This window comes from Guillardia theta (assembly GCF_000315625.1).
Source record: "Guillardia theta CCMP2712 unplaced genomic scaffold GUITHscaffold_12, whole genome shotgun sequence".
Classification (NCBI taxonomy): Eukaryota; class Cryptophyceae; order Pyrenomonadales; family Geminigeraceae; genus Guillardia; species Guillardia theta.
Window position 1 is genome coordinate 482,653 of NW_005434662.1, and position 17,403 is coordinate 500,055.

Genomic DNA, 17,403 nt, shown 5'->3' on the forward strand with positions numbered 1-17,403 from the left:
AAACAGTGAGCTTGATTCCTGACCTGATTGTCATAATTTGAAATTGGTCAGATTTTTGACATCTTTGACATTTCGATACACTTTTGTGCTGATGCAATGAAACGGCAACAAATTTTAGAGGTGATGCGAAATTGAGTACATTCAAAAGATTGATAGCGATTGTCATGGAAGGGACTGGCGTTAACCAGCGGAGCCACAGTTGGAATGCTCGCAAAAGTTGACAGAAGGTGAGATCGATTCTGAAAAGTCGATCAACAAAACTTGACCTGTACCAGAGATGATCTGGAAGAAGAATTGATACAAACAAGGATAGAGACGGATATCATGGAAAAGGCCACAAGAAAGGTTTTATGTTCAAAATGCAAAACAAAGCGTGCAAGTATCAATCTAAATATCAGCATTGAATCAAGAACCGCATCGAACTTGATACGTGTCAAGACTAGCTCCCTCGGACAGTCTACAACCAGCCAATCGATCTCCAGACTCGGATTGTCAATTGGCCTGGAACACTCAAAGTCGACAAGCAGCAAAGCGATCAGCTTCAGTGACGAAATTGGTTTCACAACGAAAATAAATCTGAACACAGGTACAAATCTTGAAAGACCAAGTAATGCAACAGCCTTCAACGAATCGAGCAAGGGAGCAGGGCTCAGCCCATCCAGCACGGGACCAGGCTTCGGCTTATTCAGCACGGGAGCAGACTTCGGCTCGTCGAGCACGGGAACAGGCTTCGGCTTCGGCTTCAGCTCATCAAACACGAGAGCAAGCTCCGGCTTCGGCTCGTCGAGCACTGGAGCAGGCATCGGCTTCGGCTCGAGCACGGGAGCAAGCTCCGACTCGTCGAGCACGGGAGCAAGCTCCGGCTCGTCTAGCGCGGGAGGAGGCATCCGCTTCGGCTCGAGCACGGGAGCAGGCATCGGCTTCGGCTCGAGTACGGGAGCAGGCTGCAGCTCGACGAGCACAGGAGCAAGATCCGGCTCGTCGAGCACGGGAGCAGGCATCGCCGTCGGCTCGTCGAGCACGGGAGCAGGCATCGCCATCGGCTCGTCGAGCACGGGAGCAGGCACCGGCTTCGGTTTGTCGAGCACAGGAGGAGGCATCGGCTTCGACTCGTCGAGCACGGGAGCAGGCACCGGCTTCGGCTCGTCGAGCACGGGAGCAGGCATCCGCTTCGGCTCGTCGAGCACGGGAGCAGGCATCCGCTTCGGCTCGTCGAGCACGGGAGCAGGCACCGGCTTCGGCTCGTCGAGTACGGGAGCAGGCACCGGCGTCGGCTCGTTGAGCACGGGAGCAGGCACCGGCTTCGGCTCGAGCACGGGAGGAGGCGTCGGCTTCGGCTCGTCGAGCACAGGAGGAAACTTCGGCTTCGGCTCGAGCACGGTAGCAAGCTCCGGCTCGTCTAGCGCGGGAGCAGGCACCGGCTTCGGCTCGAGCACGGGAACAAACTTCGGCTTCGGCTTGTCGAGCACGGGAGCAGGCATCGGCTTCGGCTTGTCGAGCACGGGAGCAGGCATCCGCTTCGGCTCGTCGAGTACTGGAGCAGGCATCGGCTTCGGCTCGTCTAGCACAGGCATCGGCGTCGGCTCGTCGAGCACGGGAGCAGGCATCCGCCTCGGCTCGTCTAGCGCGGGAGGAAACTTCGGCTTCGGCTCGTCGAGCACGGGAGCAGGCACCGGCTCGTCGAGCACAGGAGCAGGCATCGGCTTCGGCTCGTCAAGCACAGGAGGAGGCACCGGCTTCGGCTCGTCAAGCACAGGAGGAGGCATCGGCTTCGGCTCGAGCACAGGAGCAGGCATCGGCGTCGGCTCGTCGAGCACGGGAGCAGGCATCCGCTTCGGCTCAAGCACGGTAGCAAGCTCCGGCTCGTCTAGCGCGGGAGGAAACTTCGGCTTCGGCTCGAGCACGGGAGCAGGCACCGGCTTCGGCTCGTCGAGTACAGGAGCAGGCATCGGCTTCGGCTCGTCGAGCACAGGAGCAGGCATCGGCGTCGGCTCGTCGAGCGCGGGAGGAGGCATCCGCTCGTCGAGCACGGGAGCAGGCATCGGCTTCGGCTCGTCGAGCACGGGAGGAGGCGTCGGCGTCGGCTCGTCGAGCACGGGAGCAGGCATCCGCTTCGGCTCGAGCACGGGAGGAAACTTCGGCTTCGGCTCGTCGAGTACTGGAGTAGGCATCGGCTTCGGCTCGTCGAGCGCGGGAGGAGGCATCGGCGTCGGCTCGAGCACGGTAGCAGGCATCGCCGTCGGCTTGTCGAGCACGGGAGCAGGCATCCGCTTCGGCTCGAGCTTGGTAGCAAGCTCCGGCTCGTCGAGCACGGGAGGAAACTTCGGCTTCGGCTCGAGTACGGGAGCAGGCATCGGCTTCGGCTTGTCGAGCACGGGAGCAGGCATCGGCTTCGGCTCGTCGAGCACAGGAGCAGGCATTGGCTTCGGCTCGTCTAGCACAGGCATCGGCTTCGGCTCGTCGAGCACGGGAGCAGGCATCGCCGTCGGCTCGAGCACGGGAGCAGGTACCGGCGTCGGCTCGTCGAGCACGGGAGGAGGCATCGGCTTCGGCTCGAGCACAGGAGCAGGCATCGGCGTCGGCTTGTCGAGCACGGGAGCAGGCATCCGCTTCGGCTCGTCGAGCACAGGAGCAGGCATCGGCTTCGGCTCGTCGAGCACGGGAGCAGGCATCGGCTTCGGCTTGTCGAGCACGGGAGCAGGCATCCGCTTCGGCTCGTCGAGCACAGGAGCAGGCATCGGCTTCGGCTCGTCGAGTACAGGAGGAGACATCGGCTTCGGCTCGTCTAGCACAGGCATCGGCTTCGGCTCGTCGAGCACGGGAGGAGGCATCCGCTTCGGCTCAAGCACGGTAGCAAGCTCCGGCTCGTCGAGCGCGGGAGGAAACTTCGGCTTCGGCTCGAGCACGGGAACAAACTTCGGCTTCGGCTCGAGCACGGGAACAAACTTCGGCTTCGGCTTGTCGAGCACGGGAACAAACTTCGGCTTCGGCTCGTCGAGTACGGGAGCAGGCATCGGCTTCGGCTCGTCGAGCACGGGTGCGGCGTTTGCAATTTCGAGTGGTTCTAGATGTGGTTGTGGTGGAGGGTTTGGTTTTAGCACTGAGAGCGCTCGAACGATCAAGAGCACCTTGTCTCCGCCCTATGCATCGACAAGAGGTCCTGATGGGATTTCCTCCAATGAGACGGGACATTTTATGTCGATTTCGCACATGGATGCTTACGCTAATGAATCATTCGAGGAGCTGAGATATGGCGATTACGAACAGGGTCGAAGATTTAAAGGTGTAACAAACCTGTCAACTTTGAACGTTGATTCGTCCTCCTGTACTGCTGGTGCAAGGAATCCGTTCGGTACAAGTAGTACTCCTACGGTTTCATTTTTGAGGTCAAACGCGGAAGAATCAAGGTCTGACATATCCAATGACCCTTCGAGACCTCAAGATCCCAGATTTGCGGAGGCAAAGTTTGTGCAGTTCGATCAAGGAAGGATTAAGTTTGAAGAGACAGGATCCTTTGGCGTTGGATTCGTGAAGGCTGTCTATCCTTTGAGCAGAGAATATCCTTATTTTGAAGTAATGATTCTCAAAGAAGCAGACTGCAACCTCGGAATCGCTGTTGGTGTTTCCTGCACAACATTCGTTGTTGGAGCTATGGTTGGGAAACAGGTCGGATCTATCGGTTATCATAGCCATGATGGAAAGTTACACGCCTGTTTGAAAGATGCCCTTTCATCCATTCAAGTTGAAATGGGGTCACTGTCCATGACAGGCGACAGGATTGGATGTGGGATAATCTGCGCACCCAATCTAACAAATACGATCTATTTTGTGCGCAACGGAACTGAAATCGGACGGGTGGCTGTTGATTCTGATATGTCGTTTCCCTTCGCTACGATCACCTCTAGCAAAGGAGCCGTCGTGGCCTATGACTGCAAGCCCTTACCTCCTTGTCCAGTTTTGCCTGCTTGCATATTGAAGACTTCCAGTATTGATGTTCTTGACAAGGTCACAGGCAACTGGAGAAAGGCAAAGAAAGTTGGAAAAGAAAGTCGCCTAGGAGTTCCAATCATGTTTGAAGGGTCTGAAATCCTGCATTACGCAAAAGTCGAAGAGATCAAGACTGCAGCTGCACCTACTGCTGTTGAAGTTGAGTGTCCAACCTTATACCAAGCTCTTGAAATGCTGCAAGAGAACGAAATCATCGTACTGAAGAACATCAAATGTGCTCAATACTTCCTATCCCCCCTTGAGATAAAGAAGCCTTGCAGCATAGTCGGTGACACTGATAACCATGATGTATTCAAGGTCATTTCGGTTGGGCCTTCAGTACTGAAGATTTCTGCAGCGAAGGTCCAACTAGAAAATTTTGAAGTCCTTGCATTGTCGTCGAACAGGAAAACTTTGGGCGTGACAGAAGGTGGTTGTTGTGGAGTGTTTCTTGCTTCAGGTTCTTTGACAATTAAGAACGTTCACATCAAGTGTCCGAATGGTTCTGCCATTTACGTGGATGACAAGGGCTGTGGTGGTCTTACAGTCGATGCCTGCAAGATCGGGCCCTGTGGCAGGCATGGAGTGATCTTGAATGCTTGCATTGAGGAGATCATTGTAAAACATTCAAGTATCGAAGGCTGCGAAAGGTATGGGCTTGTTCTGAATACTCGTGTGAAGGCAAATTTCTCAAACTTAACCATCGCAGCTTGCGATTACGGTATCTCGTCTGTTGAAGCAGCTTTCAAAGTGTCTGATATAACAATCAAAGCCTGCAAACAAGCAGCTCTTCGCGCTAAGTGGAGTGGTCATTATAAAGAGCAAATCTGTTTGGAGGGATGCACGCTGGAGCATTGTTTGAAACCAATCGTTGCCGAAGGAAGCAATCTAGAAGTCATCGTACCCTCTTCTTGTATCATCGAAAATTGCTCATTAAGGAATGAGATCAAATCAGGTGCAAAGATTGACTGGAAAGATGATCCAGATCCCATACAAGTTACAGAACCTTTCACTGAAAAAGATAACCTTAATCGATACATGAAATTGCTTCTCGGTCTTGGAACAGAGGTGCTTGCAAAGGTGGTAAAACGATGTTACAAAATAAGATCTAACAAGAATTGGCATAAGCAAGCAGGAAAAGAAATCGCATCTCGAATGAGTGATTTCGACCGTTCTAAACTTGGCGATTCTATTGATAAGTTGAAAGGAAAGGAAATTGAAACTTGGGATATTACGCTGCTGTCCGCCTTACTGTTGAAAAGTCCACGCTACATTGAAAGGCAGAGGGAGGAAAAGGCCGTGGAGACGCTGCGAGATCTGAGAAATGACTTGGTTCATTCCAACAGCTTCTCCGACATGCAAATGGATCACAAGCAATTCCAACAGAAGTGGGGAGAAGTAAGGGATTCGTTAGAGATCTTGGTAAAGTCTTTCCTATCCTCAGAACAACCCCGACTGATACAGCGTATGGACATGCTTTACAAAGAGCGGTCTGAAGTCAAGGACACGAAGGATGATGTCTCTCAATCGATCGACACAGTTTTCCTAACGCTGAGGGAACTTGTACTGGAGATGAAGAGGATGCAAGACAGAGAGTCGTCAAGATCGAGAGAGTCGATCGAAGATCGTGCTACAAGTCAATCACACAATGAGATGAAGGTTCCAACAATCTGTGTTTTGAAGGATCATGGAAAGTTTTCCATCTCTTCGAAAGCAGGGGCGGCTGGCTCCTCCGTGTATGCTGCATCCAAAGAGGGGACTGACGAGATGTTTGCGTTGAAATTTTTCGAATTTCCACCAGGTCTGAGGAGAGACGAAGTGAGACCTGTGCTGCAGAAGTTGGTCTCTGTTCAACATCCAAATGTGGCTCCATTCCTGGGCTGGGACTATCACACCAATCACATAGTAGTCGTCATGAAGTTCGTTCGCGGGATCTCTCTCGCCCAGTGGATGCTGGGTCAAACCACAAGGGGAAGGGCCTCGACTGTCAAGCGCAGGCGTATGTTGCTGCAACTCGCTGACGGAGTCTCAGCTTTGCATCATGTGGACTTGGCGCATCGGAACATCAAGCCCGTCAACGTGATAGTTGACGAGGAGGCAGACGTTGCCACGTTGGTTGACATCGGCTGCTTGACTGATGGCAAGATAGACGGAGAGTGGCAGAGGAAGCCGGCGTCTGCATGCATGTACATGAGCCCTGAGGAGCTGCGGGGCGTGAGAGGCAGCTCCTCTGTCATGAGCGACGTGTGGGCCATGGGCATCATCGGCTATGAGATGCTTGCTGGGTGCTATCCCTTCCTGCTGAAGCAACCAGAAGCTTCAGGACGCTCAGCTGGAGGGCAGCTGGGCCCTTGCGAGGCTGTCCAGGACAAGGAAGCTCTCATTCGCATGGTGACGGAGCAGCCGTTGGCTCCCTCCCTCACTCTCCATCCGCGGGTCTTGCGAGTGCTAAGGAAGGCGGCGGACAAGGACGCAGGGAGGAGGCACAAGGACGCCGCGGAGTTTCGGGCGGAGCTGTCTGCTGCCTTTACAGCTGAGCCAGACGCGCGAGAGGCGGCAAGTCAGTCTAGTGATGCCGCATGCGATCTCTCAGTCAAGGAAGTCGCTTCGATCTTTCGTCAGTGCAAGTTTGAGGAGGCGGCAGTCGCTGTTGAGGCCAACGGGGTGGATGGTAAGACCCTGTTGCTGCTCGACGACGACGATTTCTGCAGAGCAGCAGCTGAGGGAGGACTGGGCCTTACCCGCCTACAAGCGAAGAGAATCCGAGCAGAGATCATGCGCTATGAGGAGCAGTGAGGGGACCGTACTCAGTGACTAGAACCCTGCCAACCTTTGCACTGACTAATGAATGTGAATAAAATCGGGTTGAACCGGGTCGGACTGAATCCGGACCTGACCTGCCTCCCTGGGATCGTGTCGCATGAGTTGGCGGGCACGGGCCGCCGCCGCCGCAGCGGCACTGCAGCGGCAGCGGTGGCACCGTGACTGCACTGCAGGCGGCCCCGGCCCGGGCCCTGCCCGGGCCGCCGGCACTGTTTCCCTAATATTAATCAAACGGGCCTGCCTCAAGATTGACCGCTCTAATTTCGGCACTGGAAGGAGTATGGGCGGGGACGATGAGGCGCTGGTGGGGGCGAGGAGGCTCCTCCTTGGCATCCTGGTCGTCATGTCGGCCCTCGCAGTTGTCTTCATGCTCGTGTCTGACGATGGGTCGGGGACGAGGACGAACTTGCTAACCAGCATGTTGTGTTGTGAAGGTTGTTGTATTTCTACTTCGCCCTCGGTAACATCGAGTCTTTCTCCACAACCTCCTACTGCGGGTGGATCACAGGACGAGTCGTTCTCACAACCTGGAAGATCTACTGTTCTCCATCTTGCAGGACAGGCTGAGATCGACTATACGGCCAATGGACATAGAGTCTCTCAACACATGGAATCCGCGCTCAATGAGCTGAACAACATCGAAGATCATGTGAAGAGCGGCATGCCCAAGTTTCTCAAGGAGTCTGCAGCCCAGAGGGAAGCTGACCTCATGAATCAGAAGTTCACGCAGGACCTTCAGGGAGATGCGAAGCCACGAGCAGAGCTTGCGGTCAAAGCTAAGCATGACGCCATTAAGAAGTTGGGTCAAAATGACCTTGAGGAAGCAGCAAAGATGGACACTTCCTTGAAGAAAGATGCAAAGAACGACAAGAAGCTGTACAAAACGTCAAACGTTTATGTGTCACGCGGGGTCGAAGAAGCTGAGAAGGAGGCAAAGAAAGCAGTGCAGTTCAAGAGCTCAGAAACCAAGAAGAAATTGATTGAAGAAACATCCAAGAAACCCAAAGCCTCACCTGCAAAGGAAGCGCTGAATTCGTACAACAAGAAGGTTGTTGCTACGGGACCTTCTGGTTCTTCTCCTGACCTAAACAAAGAAGAAACTGTAATCACACACTTTGTTCCGATCACGTCAGTTGGTCTTGAGCAGAAGGAGCAGAAAGTAGCCAAGCTTGACCAGTTGCCTCATTCCAAGAAATCAGACGTTGATGAAGAGATTGTCTACCGCTTGGCTGCAAAGGACATGCAATTCAGGGACGAGCAGATGAAACGACAAGCACACAAAGCTGTTGCCACTGGAAAAGAAAAGGTTCTTGCAAACAAAGACAACGGAGAGCAAAAGAAAGTTGTAAATCCTCCAGAAGGAGACGAGTCAAAGCCTGCAGTTCAAAAGCCACATGTAGTTTCCCAGAAGAAAAATGTCAAGAGTCCTCACACTGAAAAACGCTTGAGCGGCGTGCTGAATAGGATTGACAATTTAATTGGGGGATACACAGGGGGGGCTAGCAGGTTTTCCTTGCAATTTCTTTGAAATGTAGCTCATGTTTATTGCAGGCATTCAAAATTCTTTAGACACTTTGATAGCGAAAGAGCAAAGCAAGCGGCACAATTGAAGGTGATGCAGAGAAAACGACATTAGTTGCTGAAGGGGCAGAACTGATGCAGCTCTGATCAACAAATCGAAGTTGTGTGCCGGCCCAGCAAATCTGAAACAATCTACCGATCAACGGTAGTGATCTCGTACAACTTCTCCCAGAAGCCTTGTACATGCGGAAGCAGCTATCAGCTTACGGTCCTGGACTGTTGCATGGCATCCGAGAGCTTCCGACTGACTATGATCGAATGGTGCTGTGCTGACTGTGGCTCGGCCGTTGATCATGAAGATTGGACCGTTGCACATGATGTTCAGTGACATGATGCCTTGAATGTGTACAGTACCCACAACAAAGGTGGTGGCAAGAGAAGCCCGGAGCCAGGCAGAGGTTGCGAGTATCAGGATTTAGCACAGTCCGTTGGAGGATTCACGCGCGGAGATCCGACACGGGGCGGCACTCAGAGCTGCAGAGGGGCCTGAGAAGATCATGATCTCTGGTTCTCCTGGATGAGACTCCAACGTCAACCAAGCTGTCAGGTTAACTTCAAGGCATGCGATACGACGTATGTCTTCAGGCTTTGTCAAGATACCTTTGTCCTTGTCCATCCATGAATGAGCATGTAGCTTCCATGTGGTTGGACACAAATCCTTGAGCCTGGGAATAAAGCAAAAGAAAGCTTAACATTAGATTGACTGAGCACACTCAGTACATCAGAGTCAACAGTCAGGGTCAGCTGCACCCTGCGCTGTTTCATCGACTGACCTCCCCCTGCACTGCGAGTCACGTGGCGTGCGATGTTGTGAGTCCATGCATTAACGATCGTTGGGACTGCGAGAGGACAAGGTCTGCTTGTTCAAGGAACAGGTACTCTACGACAGATGCTGGTGGAAATTTCAGAAACCACCTGGACTTAAGCAGGAAAACTTTGAAGAAGGGCGTTTTGTGTAGGAAAGTTGTCCTTGCATCCAGGTAATTTCTGGAAAGTCTTCGCCAGTTTTTTTCGTAGATAGCAATCCGTAAGATCTCGGGATGCAAGGATGTTGACCAGAGCATTCTGTGCATGTACAATTATGTTTGGAGTTGTAATTTGATAGATGGAATGAACCAAAATGGTTTTATGAAACCTTTTCACAGTTCACGAAGCTTTCACAAGAGCGATCAAAGGTAAAAGTACAGGATGAAATAATAAACAAACAAAATTGCTGATATCAGGACGATTCTCCTCCTCAATGCCGGCCCAGCCATTAATGATCATAACCGCTGCCAAACCTTCTCAGTCACACGCACACGTGGGCTAGTCGTTCACCCCCAGAGCCTTCTGGAAGGACTCCACTCGCGACACCGGGGTAGTAACGTTCTCATTCTTCTGCTTGCAAAAGGGATAAGAACATGGAGTGTGAGGGAGGGAGGGAGAAAGGAGAGAGGGAGAAAGGGAGAAAGGGAGGGAGAAATCAGAGAGCAAGGAGGCGAGTGGGGTGAAGGCGAGGGAGGGACTGGACAGGAAAGCAAGAAGAGGATTGGGCCGATGCAGAGAGGAAAGCGAGGGAAAGAGAAAGAACCATGTCAGGGGCCGTCTGTTTTCCTGCCTCGCTTTCAGGCAGCTCCGTGCAATGGTACAAGGTGGTGGAGTCTGGATGGAAGCTAACGCAGCCCTCCCTCGAAATGCTGCACGAGGCACTATCAGCGACTAGTGGCCCCGTCCTCCCCGCCTCACCTGCACACTCGGTTCGTCCCAGCCTCCCAGATGGTCCTCGTCCTTTTCGAGCTGTCGAAGATGAGGAACTTGAACTCAACGCCGTTGGGGAAGGGAAGGGATATCTGCCTCTGAGCACGTTCGTTGCCCCCCATCAGCCACCGTCGCCTCCACTTCGTCGAATCTCACCTCCCACCTTGTCCTCCCCAGCTTGTCGTCATGGCCCTTCAGCAGGGGAACGGCCTTGGAGGGGTCCCAGTTTCCCAGCACCTCACAGCTGCCGACCACAGAGATATACTCGGAAGCAGACTCTGTCTTGTGATGCACGGAGAAGCAAACGTCCACACAGGGTGGGGCCCCGTTGATCTCGTGGCGGATGTGGTGGGGTAGTTGCGCGGCAGACGAGATCTCGATCTGCCCGATCTGGCTCAGCATCCCCGGGAGCAGACGTAAGATGCTCACCTGCCCATTGCTCCTGGTGCTGAACGCACGGTTCGGTCCGTCCTCCCACAAAACCTCCTCCAGCACTCCTTCGGATCCTGCGCAGGTGCGATCTGGGATGAGGATGTACTTGAACTCGTAGCTCTCATCCGCACGCGGCACACTGTTCAAGCATGTCAGTGCATGTACTTCAGCCGGCCCGACATGAAGCAGAGCAGACAGTGGAGATCGCTCCTCCGAGCTCTTTCACCTGATCTTCCTGGACCAGCGGAGCTCGCCAGGGCCTTTGGTCATAACGAGCGCCTTCCGGATATCCCACTTTCCCAAGAGGTCGCCAGATCCGACGACAGCAGGAGTGTAGGAGACCTCTGATCCTTCTCTCGCTTCGAAGTGCACGATCAGCTCGATGCTGTTTCGGTCGCTCGCCTGCACCGCCCGCTTACACCCGAAGCAATCGAAGATGCCTCCTCCCCTGAGCCTCAGCCTCGTCGAGTATCTAAGGCCAGGTGGTAGGAGGAGAGAATTTGGGCTCTTCTCTGTCTGAGACTGCTGGATGAGCATGGAGCATGCTGCAAGAACCAGCCATGGCGCCGCTTCTCTGACCATTGCTCCCCGCGTCACCCCAGGGACGCCCACATAAGGGGAAAGGGGGGGTAAGAGGTGGATCGATAAAGGCAACAGTACTCCGCAAAATGTGTTTTAGACTTACACCCCTTTTTTGATAGTCAAATTCTTGAATTGATGAGGGGTACTTGGGACAAATACAGGGAAACTTTTTACCGTTCTTATTCAAAGACTCAGAGGCTCCGGCTTGCGGCGGCGTCGGCCCGGGCCGAGCCGGCCCCGGGCCTGACAGAGCGCCGGACCCGGAACTAAGTTGGGCCTCAAAACTTCGGAACGCAACTTTCCGCGCGGCAGTGCCTCAACTTGACCCGTGCCAGCGGGCCGGGCCTGAGCGGCCTGTCCCGACGTTTTGGGCCGCATACAGGCTGACTCGGTGGCCCGGCCGGGGTGGCCCGGGCCCGGCTCCCGGGCCCGCCCCAACTTGCCAACCCCCCCCCCCCCCCTTTCCCCCGGCTGACGGGACCGTACTCCGGGAGTCTGAATATTTTACAGAGGCAGTGAGGCGGGCCGCTGGGAACTTGACGAAAAAACCTTTCAACTTCAATCTCATGTACCTTTCAACCGCCATAACATGTCGTCCTGTGATTCAGTAGCCTGAGAAGAGAGAGAGGAGAGAGCCGTGAAGAGACTCAGGGGAAGGGGCCAAGGGAGAGGGTGCGCTTGAGGGTGAGGGAAGGAGAGCAGAGCGTCTAGGCAGAGCGATGAAGTATTCCCAAGGGGAGGTTGAAAACAGCAAGTCGGTGCTTGGAAGGAGCTGCGATGAATGGAGGCGAGCTCAAACTGTATCGTGACCTTCAGACAAGATGAGCGTTGGAGCAACGCAGGTTTCTGAGCATGGAAGAAGCATGGGGTCAATCGAGACTGAAGTGGAGGTGGAAAGATTCGTGGAAGAGACCATGGGACTCTCTGACGGAGTGACGGAAGATTCAGACATCCTCGGGAGGAAGATGTCGTGGAAAGAGTTCGAAACGCGCTCTCGCCTGATCCGATCGCTGCAGCAGATGCCGTTTGAAGTACTGAGGAACCTCTGGCAGGCTGCAACCGCCCTGGAAATCACCCCCAATGAACTCCTGCAGCCCAACGAGGAGCTCTCTGCCTTCATTTGCTCTGGGTCGGTTCACCTCAGGAGGTTGAACGAGGCTGCGGCTACGGATGCGAGCAAACGAGATTCCGCATTCTACATGGCAAAGGGCGAAAGCTTTGACGTGTTCAAGCTGTACAACATGGGTTTCAAGGCGTATGGTGGAGAAGGGGGCGCTCTTGTGGTCCTCATCAACACAAGGATGTGGAAACTTTACAGGACTAGAATCCTCACTCAGTACTCAGCGCGGTTGGAAAGGTTCTTGAACGGCGTGCTCAAGTTCCCAGCAAAGAGAGGGTTCCATCCCTTCAAGCTCCGTCGAGTGCCTGGAGGGACCGTCGTGGTGAAAGAAGGCGACCCACTGGACGCCATGGTAAGAAAAGCCAGCTCCCTCGTGTCAAAACTGACTTGTGACCGCGTCGTCCTCGCTGCCGTCGCCATCAGATCTGGTTGGAGAGCGGCACCTGCTCAGCTCTCATCACTTTCGATGAGACTCATTGCTCGAAGCTAACGATCCCAGGGAGACCGTCAACTCCCGTGATGCGCTTCGTCAGGAAAGTGGATCAGTCCGAGGACGTTGGATCTTCAGTCGCCTTTTTCTCCGATTCGAAGTCGAAGCTACAAGGTGTTCCGCCTCTCAGCCACACTCGCCTTGTCTGAACAGTCTCTAGCAAGCCGAGTGCTCTCTAGCACCCGTAGCAAGCATGTCGAAGGTTTTCCAAAGTGGCTCTGGACCGTTTGCGTTCCAGCGGTAGGTAGCGACTAATTGAGAGGAAGTGCAACTGAGAGCCGAATAGCTTCAACGAAACAAGCCATGACACCGTTGGCAGGATGAGGAGGAAGCGTATTTTGTGATGATACCCATGAAGCAAATCCGAAATCTTCCTGAAAGGCTCCTCGAGAAACTTGATCAAGAGGCTTCGGACCGAGTAATTCGATTGGTCCACAGCCGTTGGAATGCGCAATGACGTTCCTCCTCAGGTTTCTGTGTGGATCCGTGCTCTCAAAGCTGCTGCTATCCGAGACGAGAGCGACCGCCTTCCGTCCTCTCGCAGTCGCTCATTGAACATCTCGTCATCCTCCATGCCGAATTCCGCGAGGTACAACGATTCAGATGGAGCAAAGCAGGGGAGGGAGCATGGCGCTGTTTCCTCGCGGTCGGAAATCATGAAAACGAAAAAGGTTCAAGTCAACGTTCGCCACTTGACCCTTTCACTGACTGTTTTTTTTTCATTCAGACTGGTGAGAGGTATTCGACCCACAAGTCTCCAAGAACAAGAGCACAAAATCTGTTCTCGCCAGATCTGGACTCGAGATCGATACATTCTTTCCTCACTCCCCGCACAGAAAATATGCTGTTGGTCCAAGGCAGGACGGTGGAAAAGGGCTCCAAAGGCTTACAGTGAATGAAATTTGACCTATCCCCGTTGAAATGGTCCATCTGACTACTTGTCCTTTGATTTGGACTTGATGAGTCCCAGCTGTAGAAACAAGTCAGATGCTCGTTGCTTGATGATTGCTATGATCATCATTGTCACCGGTGTAAACTTGATATTGATGCCAGCACTTCGCTGCCATGGGAATCTTCTGTCTTCCTCGTCGTAGTTTTCCGGATTGAAGCCCTTCTGATATCCTTGAAACACCATCTTACTCACCTCTTGTCGCGATTTCTTTCTCTCCTCATACACTTTCTCCATCTTGTTCATGTAGGTTTTGAAGACGTAATCTTCCTTCTCAACTATCCTCCTGTTCCGTTCGATCTCCATCCTGGTCATGCCCTTCTCAGAGCTCTTTGCCTCCTCCGCCTCTTGGGAAGCTTTCAGCTTGCTCAGTTTCCATCGTTGCTGCAAGCCAAGTAAAAACCTTCCACATGCCTTGACATACCCGAGGTACCATCGTTTCCTGTTCGCTTGAACTCCAGTCGTCGGCGATTTGTACAGGATCTGACGTTCGAGGGCCCAAACGATATCGGGGAATTTCACCTTCAAATGTTCGTCAAGCCCGTCAAGCCTGCAAGAATAGGGTCGCTCATACCGCATAAAATCGCCTGCTCAAGCCTCTTCTTGGCGAACTTGAGAATCTGACGCAGCTGTCGTCAGGTAGCCTCAGGTCGCTCGAACTCAGACTACTTGATCAGAGTCGTGAACACTCCTGGCGATCGCGTTGGGAACGTTCAGTGGCTTTGAAACTGAGAAGCTAATGAGAAATCGTCTCGGATTCAAGAAGATGCGCAGTACAGCGATCATCGAAGCCATCGTTGTCGTCCAGGGTCTCTTTGATCGAGTTGATGGCTTTCCTAATCCAAAGCATCAAAACATTGTTATAGACGATTTTACATACCTTCTAGTCAATTTTTGCTTGGTATCCTCGAATGACTTGATCTTTTGTGCGATGAGAAAGCAGGAACTTCACAGTAGCATCTTAACTCAACCTTGTCAACATTCTCCCTTTCGAAATGCAGCCCTTCAGCGTCCAGGGCAGGTGAGATGCGACCCTTCATCGTCGACACATCAGAAGGGCAGAGAGTACATCCACTCACCTGAAATTCCCTCGAATGCCCTTCACTTGTCCTGTTTTGATAACTTGACGTCGTGGAACTTAGCGAGTCCTCTTCAAATCCGTGAAGTGTCCTGAACCAACCATCGCGAAGAGGATCTATAAAAGTTTCAAGTGAGGATCAGTGGCGTCCATATTCTCATCTTTACCATCCATCTCTTTCTGATCTTCTTCAGGCCTTTCCAGGGGATTCAATTCGGACTTGGGGTAATTGATTATTCTCCTGTTCCCCTTCAGATGATGAAGATTGAAGTATGCGAATGTGAATGTCTTGCCGTATTTGGTCCCACCTGATACACAAACCATCACTCAAAGACGAGAAGTCATCCGATAGTACCGATATGGAAGGTGTCCCCTCCCGCCAGCGGCATGGCGCGCCGTTGCAGGAACATTGCACCCACATGAGTGCCGCCTGAGCTGCAGTCTCTGATCTCCCAGCCCGTCCTCCTCCTCCGGATCGTCACGTGGACCTTGGACACAGACTTGCATTGGTCGTCGATCACGACGTTGCATGAGGAGGATCGGCCGATCGTGAAGGGGCTGTCTTCACTAACTACCCACAGAACGCTCTCTTCGTCTTCATTCCCATGAACTATCCACACGCCCTCTTCGCCATGCTCTGAGCCCGATGCAGCTCCTTGCTCGCCACTCCTGCTGCCTAGTGAGCTCCGACTCAACAGCTGCTGCTCTCCTTCCCGCAGGCCGACCATCTTGTTCGCCATGTTCGGCTGCTACTCTCTCATTATTGTAACCCCCCCCCGCCCCCTTGTCAAATCTGACAGAAACCAAATTACTCAACCCGATGGGCCTTCCGAGTTCCCCGACTCCCGCCGGTTGAACTCAGTCCCGGCCCTGAGTGACTGAGCACCGGGTCACTTTCATCGGATCCAGCTCACCGTCAGGATTTGTACAGGGTCGGACAGAGCCTTGTTCGATCAGCGTTGACGGACGGCTGGCATACGATCCATCAGGAGGGGAGGGGGGGAGTTCGCACGGGACATCAAATCAAAGGCTTGAATCTTCTTGTCTTAGGGGGGCTAAGGTTAACGTTACAGTCTATCTCCTCACTTCTTATTCGCAATCCAGTAGTTAGCAGCCCATTTGTCGCCCTTGATGACGTCACACCCTCCATGCAGGCTGCGATCAACACCGTCAGCCTCGGCCGGGCCGCATCCACCGCTGCATCACCTTCGTACGTCCAGGTTGCATCCAAGGTCATCAGGGGGACAAATCTGCGCAGCCCTGTCAGGACATAGCGACAATCACTAGTCCTTACCTCCTGCTGTCGCTTCGCCAGCATACTGTAGAATATGATGGCATTCCCGGCCTTGGGCTTCACCTTGAGTCCTCGGGAGCAATCGGCGAAGTCCGTGACCTGCAGCAGCGGTCAGCATCGAGTTCCGAAGGTTCCAGACTAACCCGTCGGTCATCGCCGTTGGCAAAGGGGAACACAGTCTCCCCGCCCTCCTCCACATCGGAGAGGTAGAAGAAGACCTGGGAAGGGGTCTGAGCAGGAGCCGGGCACAACACGACGGGGCTACAGTGATGAATCTGTTCTGTCCGGGTGAAGTCACGAACCCTCTGTAGATGTTGGGATCGAAGAAGTCATGATGGGCCCAATAGTGTTGGTTCTTCGAGTAGTGCAAGACCTTGACACGAGGTCAATCGCAACGGCACAAATGCTCTCCTCTTCCACCTGCATGTCTTCAGCCAGCTCCATCGGCAGTTTCACCAGCTCCGCCACCCTGGTCCTGATCTTTGCAACGAGAGGGTCTGCCTGTAATGTTGCGGTTGGATGGTGGGGAGCAAGTGGAAATGAGCTCTTACGGTCTTGGATAGCCATGCAGTACTGCCATGAGCATAGTGAAAATTTTCAGATGACCGCTGCAAGAATGTTTACCTGCTTGTCCTGGCAGATCCAACTCCATTCTTAGCCTCATTACCCTGCCGTGGCTGTGACTGAAGCGTCCAAACATGGCCGATGTTTGAATACTGCTTCAGCTATTGTAGATCTCCCCATTTTCGCTTTAGAAAACTCGATCAAATATTCACACTCATCTGCATCATGTCAGTATGTTTTGCATCGGAGCGTCAGGCTGGAGCGAAACCTGGTTTGAGGAAATCGGCAACCAGAAATACTCTCGGGGACGTTGACAAAGTTTCAACCTGCACCTCACTGCAGCACGTCTCAAACTAAAGCTTCTGGAGAAGGAGGAAAAAGACCGATCCTCTGAAGGAAGCAGAATCGATTGCTTGAAGCCCGGATGTTCTACTGGAAATACCTACAAGTGCGATCTCAGAAAATTCGTGGCGAAATCTGCAGTGCATGGAATTTACATAAAAGTCCTTGTCACAGAGGGCGAAGACTTTGTCGGGAATTTCGATCAGATCTGAGATCTGAACACACATGCCGGTTACTCCCGCAAAAAGACAAGAAAGAAAAGGATTCAATACCGGATCTCCATTCGATGCCACGAGCTCCCGTACCGGACGCTGACACAAATTCTTGAGAGTTGCGATGGTGACGAGAAGGTACGAACACCTTCAGCTCTTTGGTAGCCCGAGCAATAAGATCGGCAACTTTGTCGACACCAGCTTTCTGCTCA

General features: G+C 53.2%; 6 protein-coding genes across 6 annotated transcripts; 2 read left to right on the forward strand and 4 right to left on the reverse strand.

Annotated features, from left to right (window-relative positions):
- Positions 1-1,874: 1,874 nt before the first annotated feature.
- GUITHDRAFT_41098 (hypothetical protein) lies at positions 1,875-2,888 on the reverse strand (the record flags this gene model as incomplete). Its single annotated transcript, XM_005838090.1, has 2 exons — positions 1,875-2,213; positions 2,409-2,888. Coding segments are annotated over 2 exons (819 nt in total), but the record flags the coding sequence as incomplete, so codon positions are not given.
- Positions 2,889-7,090: 4,202 nt separating this feature from the next.
- GUITHDRAFT_134679 (hypothetical protein) lies at positions 7,091-8,664 on the forward strand (the record flags this gene model as incomplete). The annotated part of the gene is made up of 4 exons (XM_005838091.1): positions 7,091-7,244; positions 7,368-8,316; positions 8,362-8,422; positions 8,587-8,664. 4 exons carry the CDS (start codon positions 7,091-7,093, stop codon positions 8,662-8,664), a joined length of 1,242 nt encoding a protein of 413 aa, XP_005838148.1.
- Positions 8,665-9,696: 1,032 nt separating this feature from the next.
- On the reverse strand, positions 9,697-11,142 carry GUITHDRAFT_134680 (hypothetical protein; the record flags this gene model as incomplete). The annotated part of the gene is made up of 5 exons (XM_005838092.1): positions 9,697-9,771; positions 9,962-10,067; positions 10,117-10,226; positions 10,285-10,699; positions 10,787-11,142. The coding sequence occupies 5 exons, from the start codon at positions 11,140-11,142 to the stop codon at positions 9,697-9,699; spliced, it is 1,062 nt and encodes a 353-aa protein (XP_005838149.1).
- An 863-nt stretch (positions 11,143-12,005) lies between these two features.
- GUITHDRAFT_103089 (hypothetical protein) lies at positions 12,006-13,647 on the forward strand (the record flags this gene model as incomplete). Its single annotated transcript, XM_005838093.1, has 6 exons — positions 12,006-12,690; positions 12,762-12,866; positions 12,913-12,992; positions 13,072-13,170; positions 13,223-13,423; positions 13,480-13,647. The coding sequence occupies 6 exons, from the start codon at positions 12,006-12,008 to the stop codon at positions 13,645-13,647; spliced, it is 1,338 nt and encodes a 445-aa protein (XP_005838150.1).
- A 39-nt stretch (positions 13,648-13,686) lies between these two features.
- GUITHDRAFT_134682 (hypothetical protein) lies at positions 13,687-15,519 on the reverse strand (the record flags this gene model as incomplete). Its single annotated transcript, XM_005838094.1, has 11 exons — positions 13,687-13,722; positions 13,897-14,085; positions 14,135-14,223; positions 14,276-14,321; positions 14,371-14,429; positions 14,479-14,537; positions 14,582-14,622; positions 14,673-14,735; positions 14,781-14,896; positions 14,947-15,087; positions 15,135-15,519. 11 exons carry the CDS (start codon positions 15,517-15,519, stop codon positions 13,687-13,689), a joined length of 1,224 nt encoding a protein of 407 aa, XP_005838151.1.
- Positions 15,520-15,803: 284 nt separating this feature from the next.
- GUITHDRAFT_92735 (hypothetical protein) lies at positions 15,804-16,948 on the reverse strand. The gene is made up of 10 exons (XM_005838095.1): positions 16,908-16,948; positions 16,791-16,858; positions 16,698-16,741; positions 16,625-16,646; positions 16,494-16,574; positions 16,339-16,446; positions 16,217-16,291; positions 16,074-16,172; positions 15,986-16,029; positions 15,804-15,934 (listed from the first exon to the last, which is right to left on the reverse strand). Exons 2-10 carry the CDS (start codon positions 16,815-16,817, stop codon positions 15,862-15,864), a joined length of 573 nt encoding a protein of 190 aa, XP_005838152.1. The 5' UTR covers positions 16,818-16,858; positions 16,908-16,948; the 3' UTR covers positions 15,804-15,861.
- Positions 16,949-17,403: the final 455 nt, after the last annotated feature.

Bases quoted from the DNA above. Each gene is read 5' to 3' on its own strand.
- GUITHDRAFT_92735 (XM_005838095.1), bottom strand. From the start codon at position 16,817: ATGGGGAGATCTACAATAGCTGAAGCA. The intron at 16,742-16,790 runs GTATTCAAACAT...CAGCCACGGCAG, and splicing joins GATCTACAATAGCTGAAGCA to GGTAATGAGGCTAAGAATGG. The intron at 16,292-16,338 runs GTAGCCCCGTCG...ACCCCTTCCCAG, and splicing joins GACAGAACAGATTCATCACT to GTCTTCTTCTACCTCTCCGA.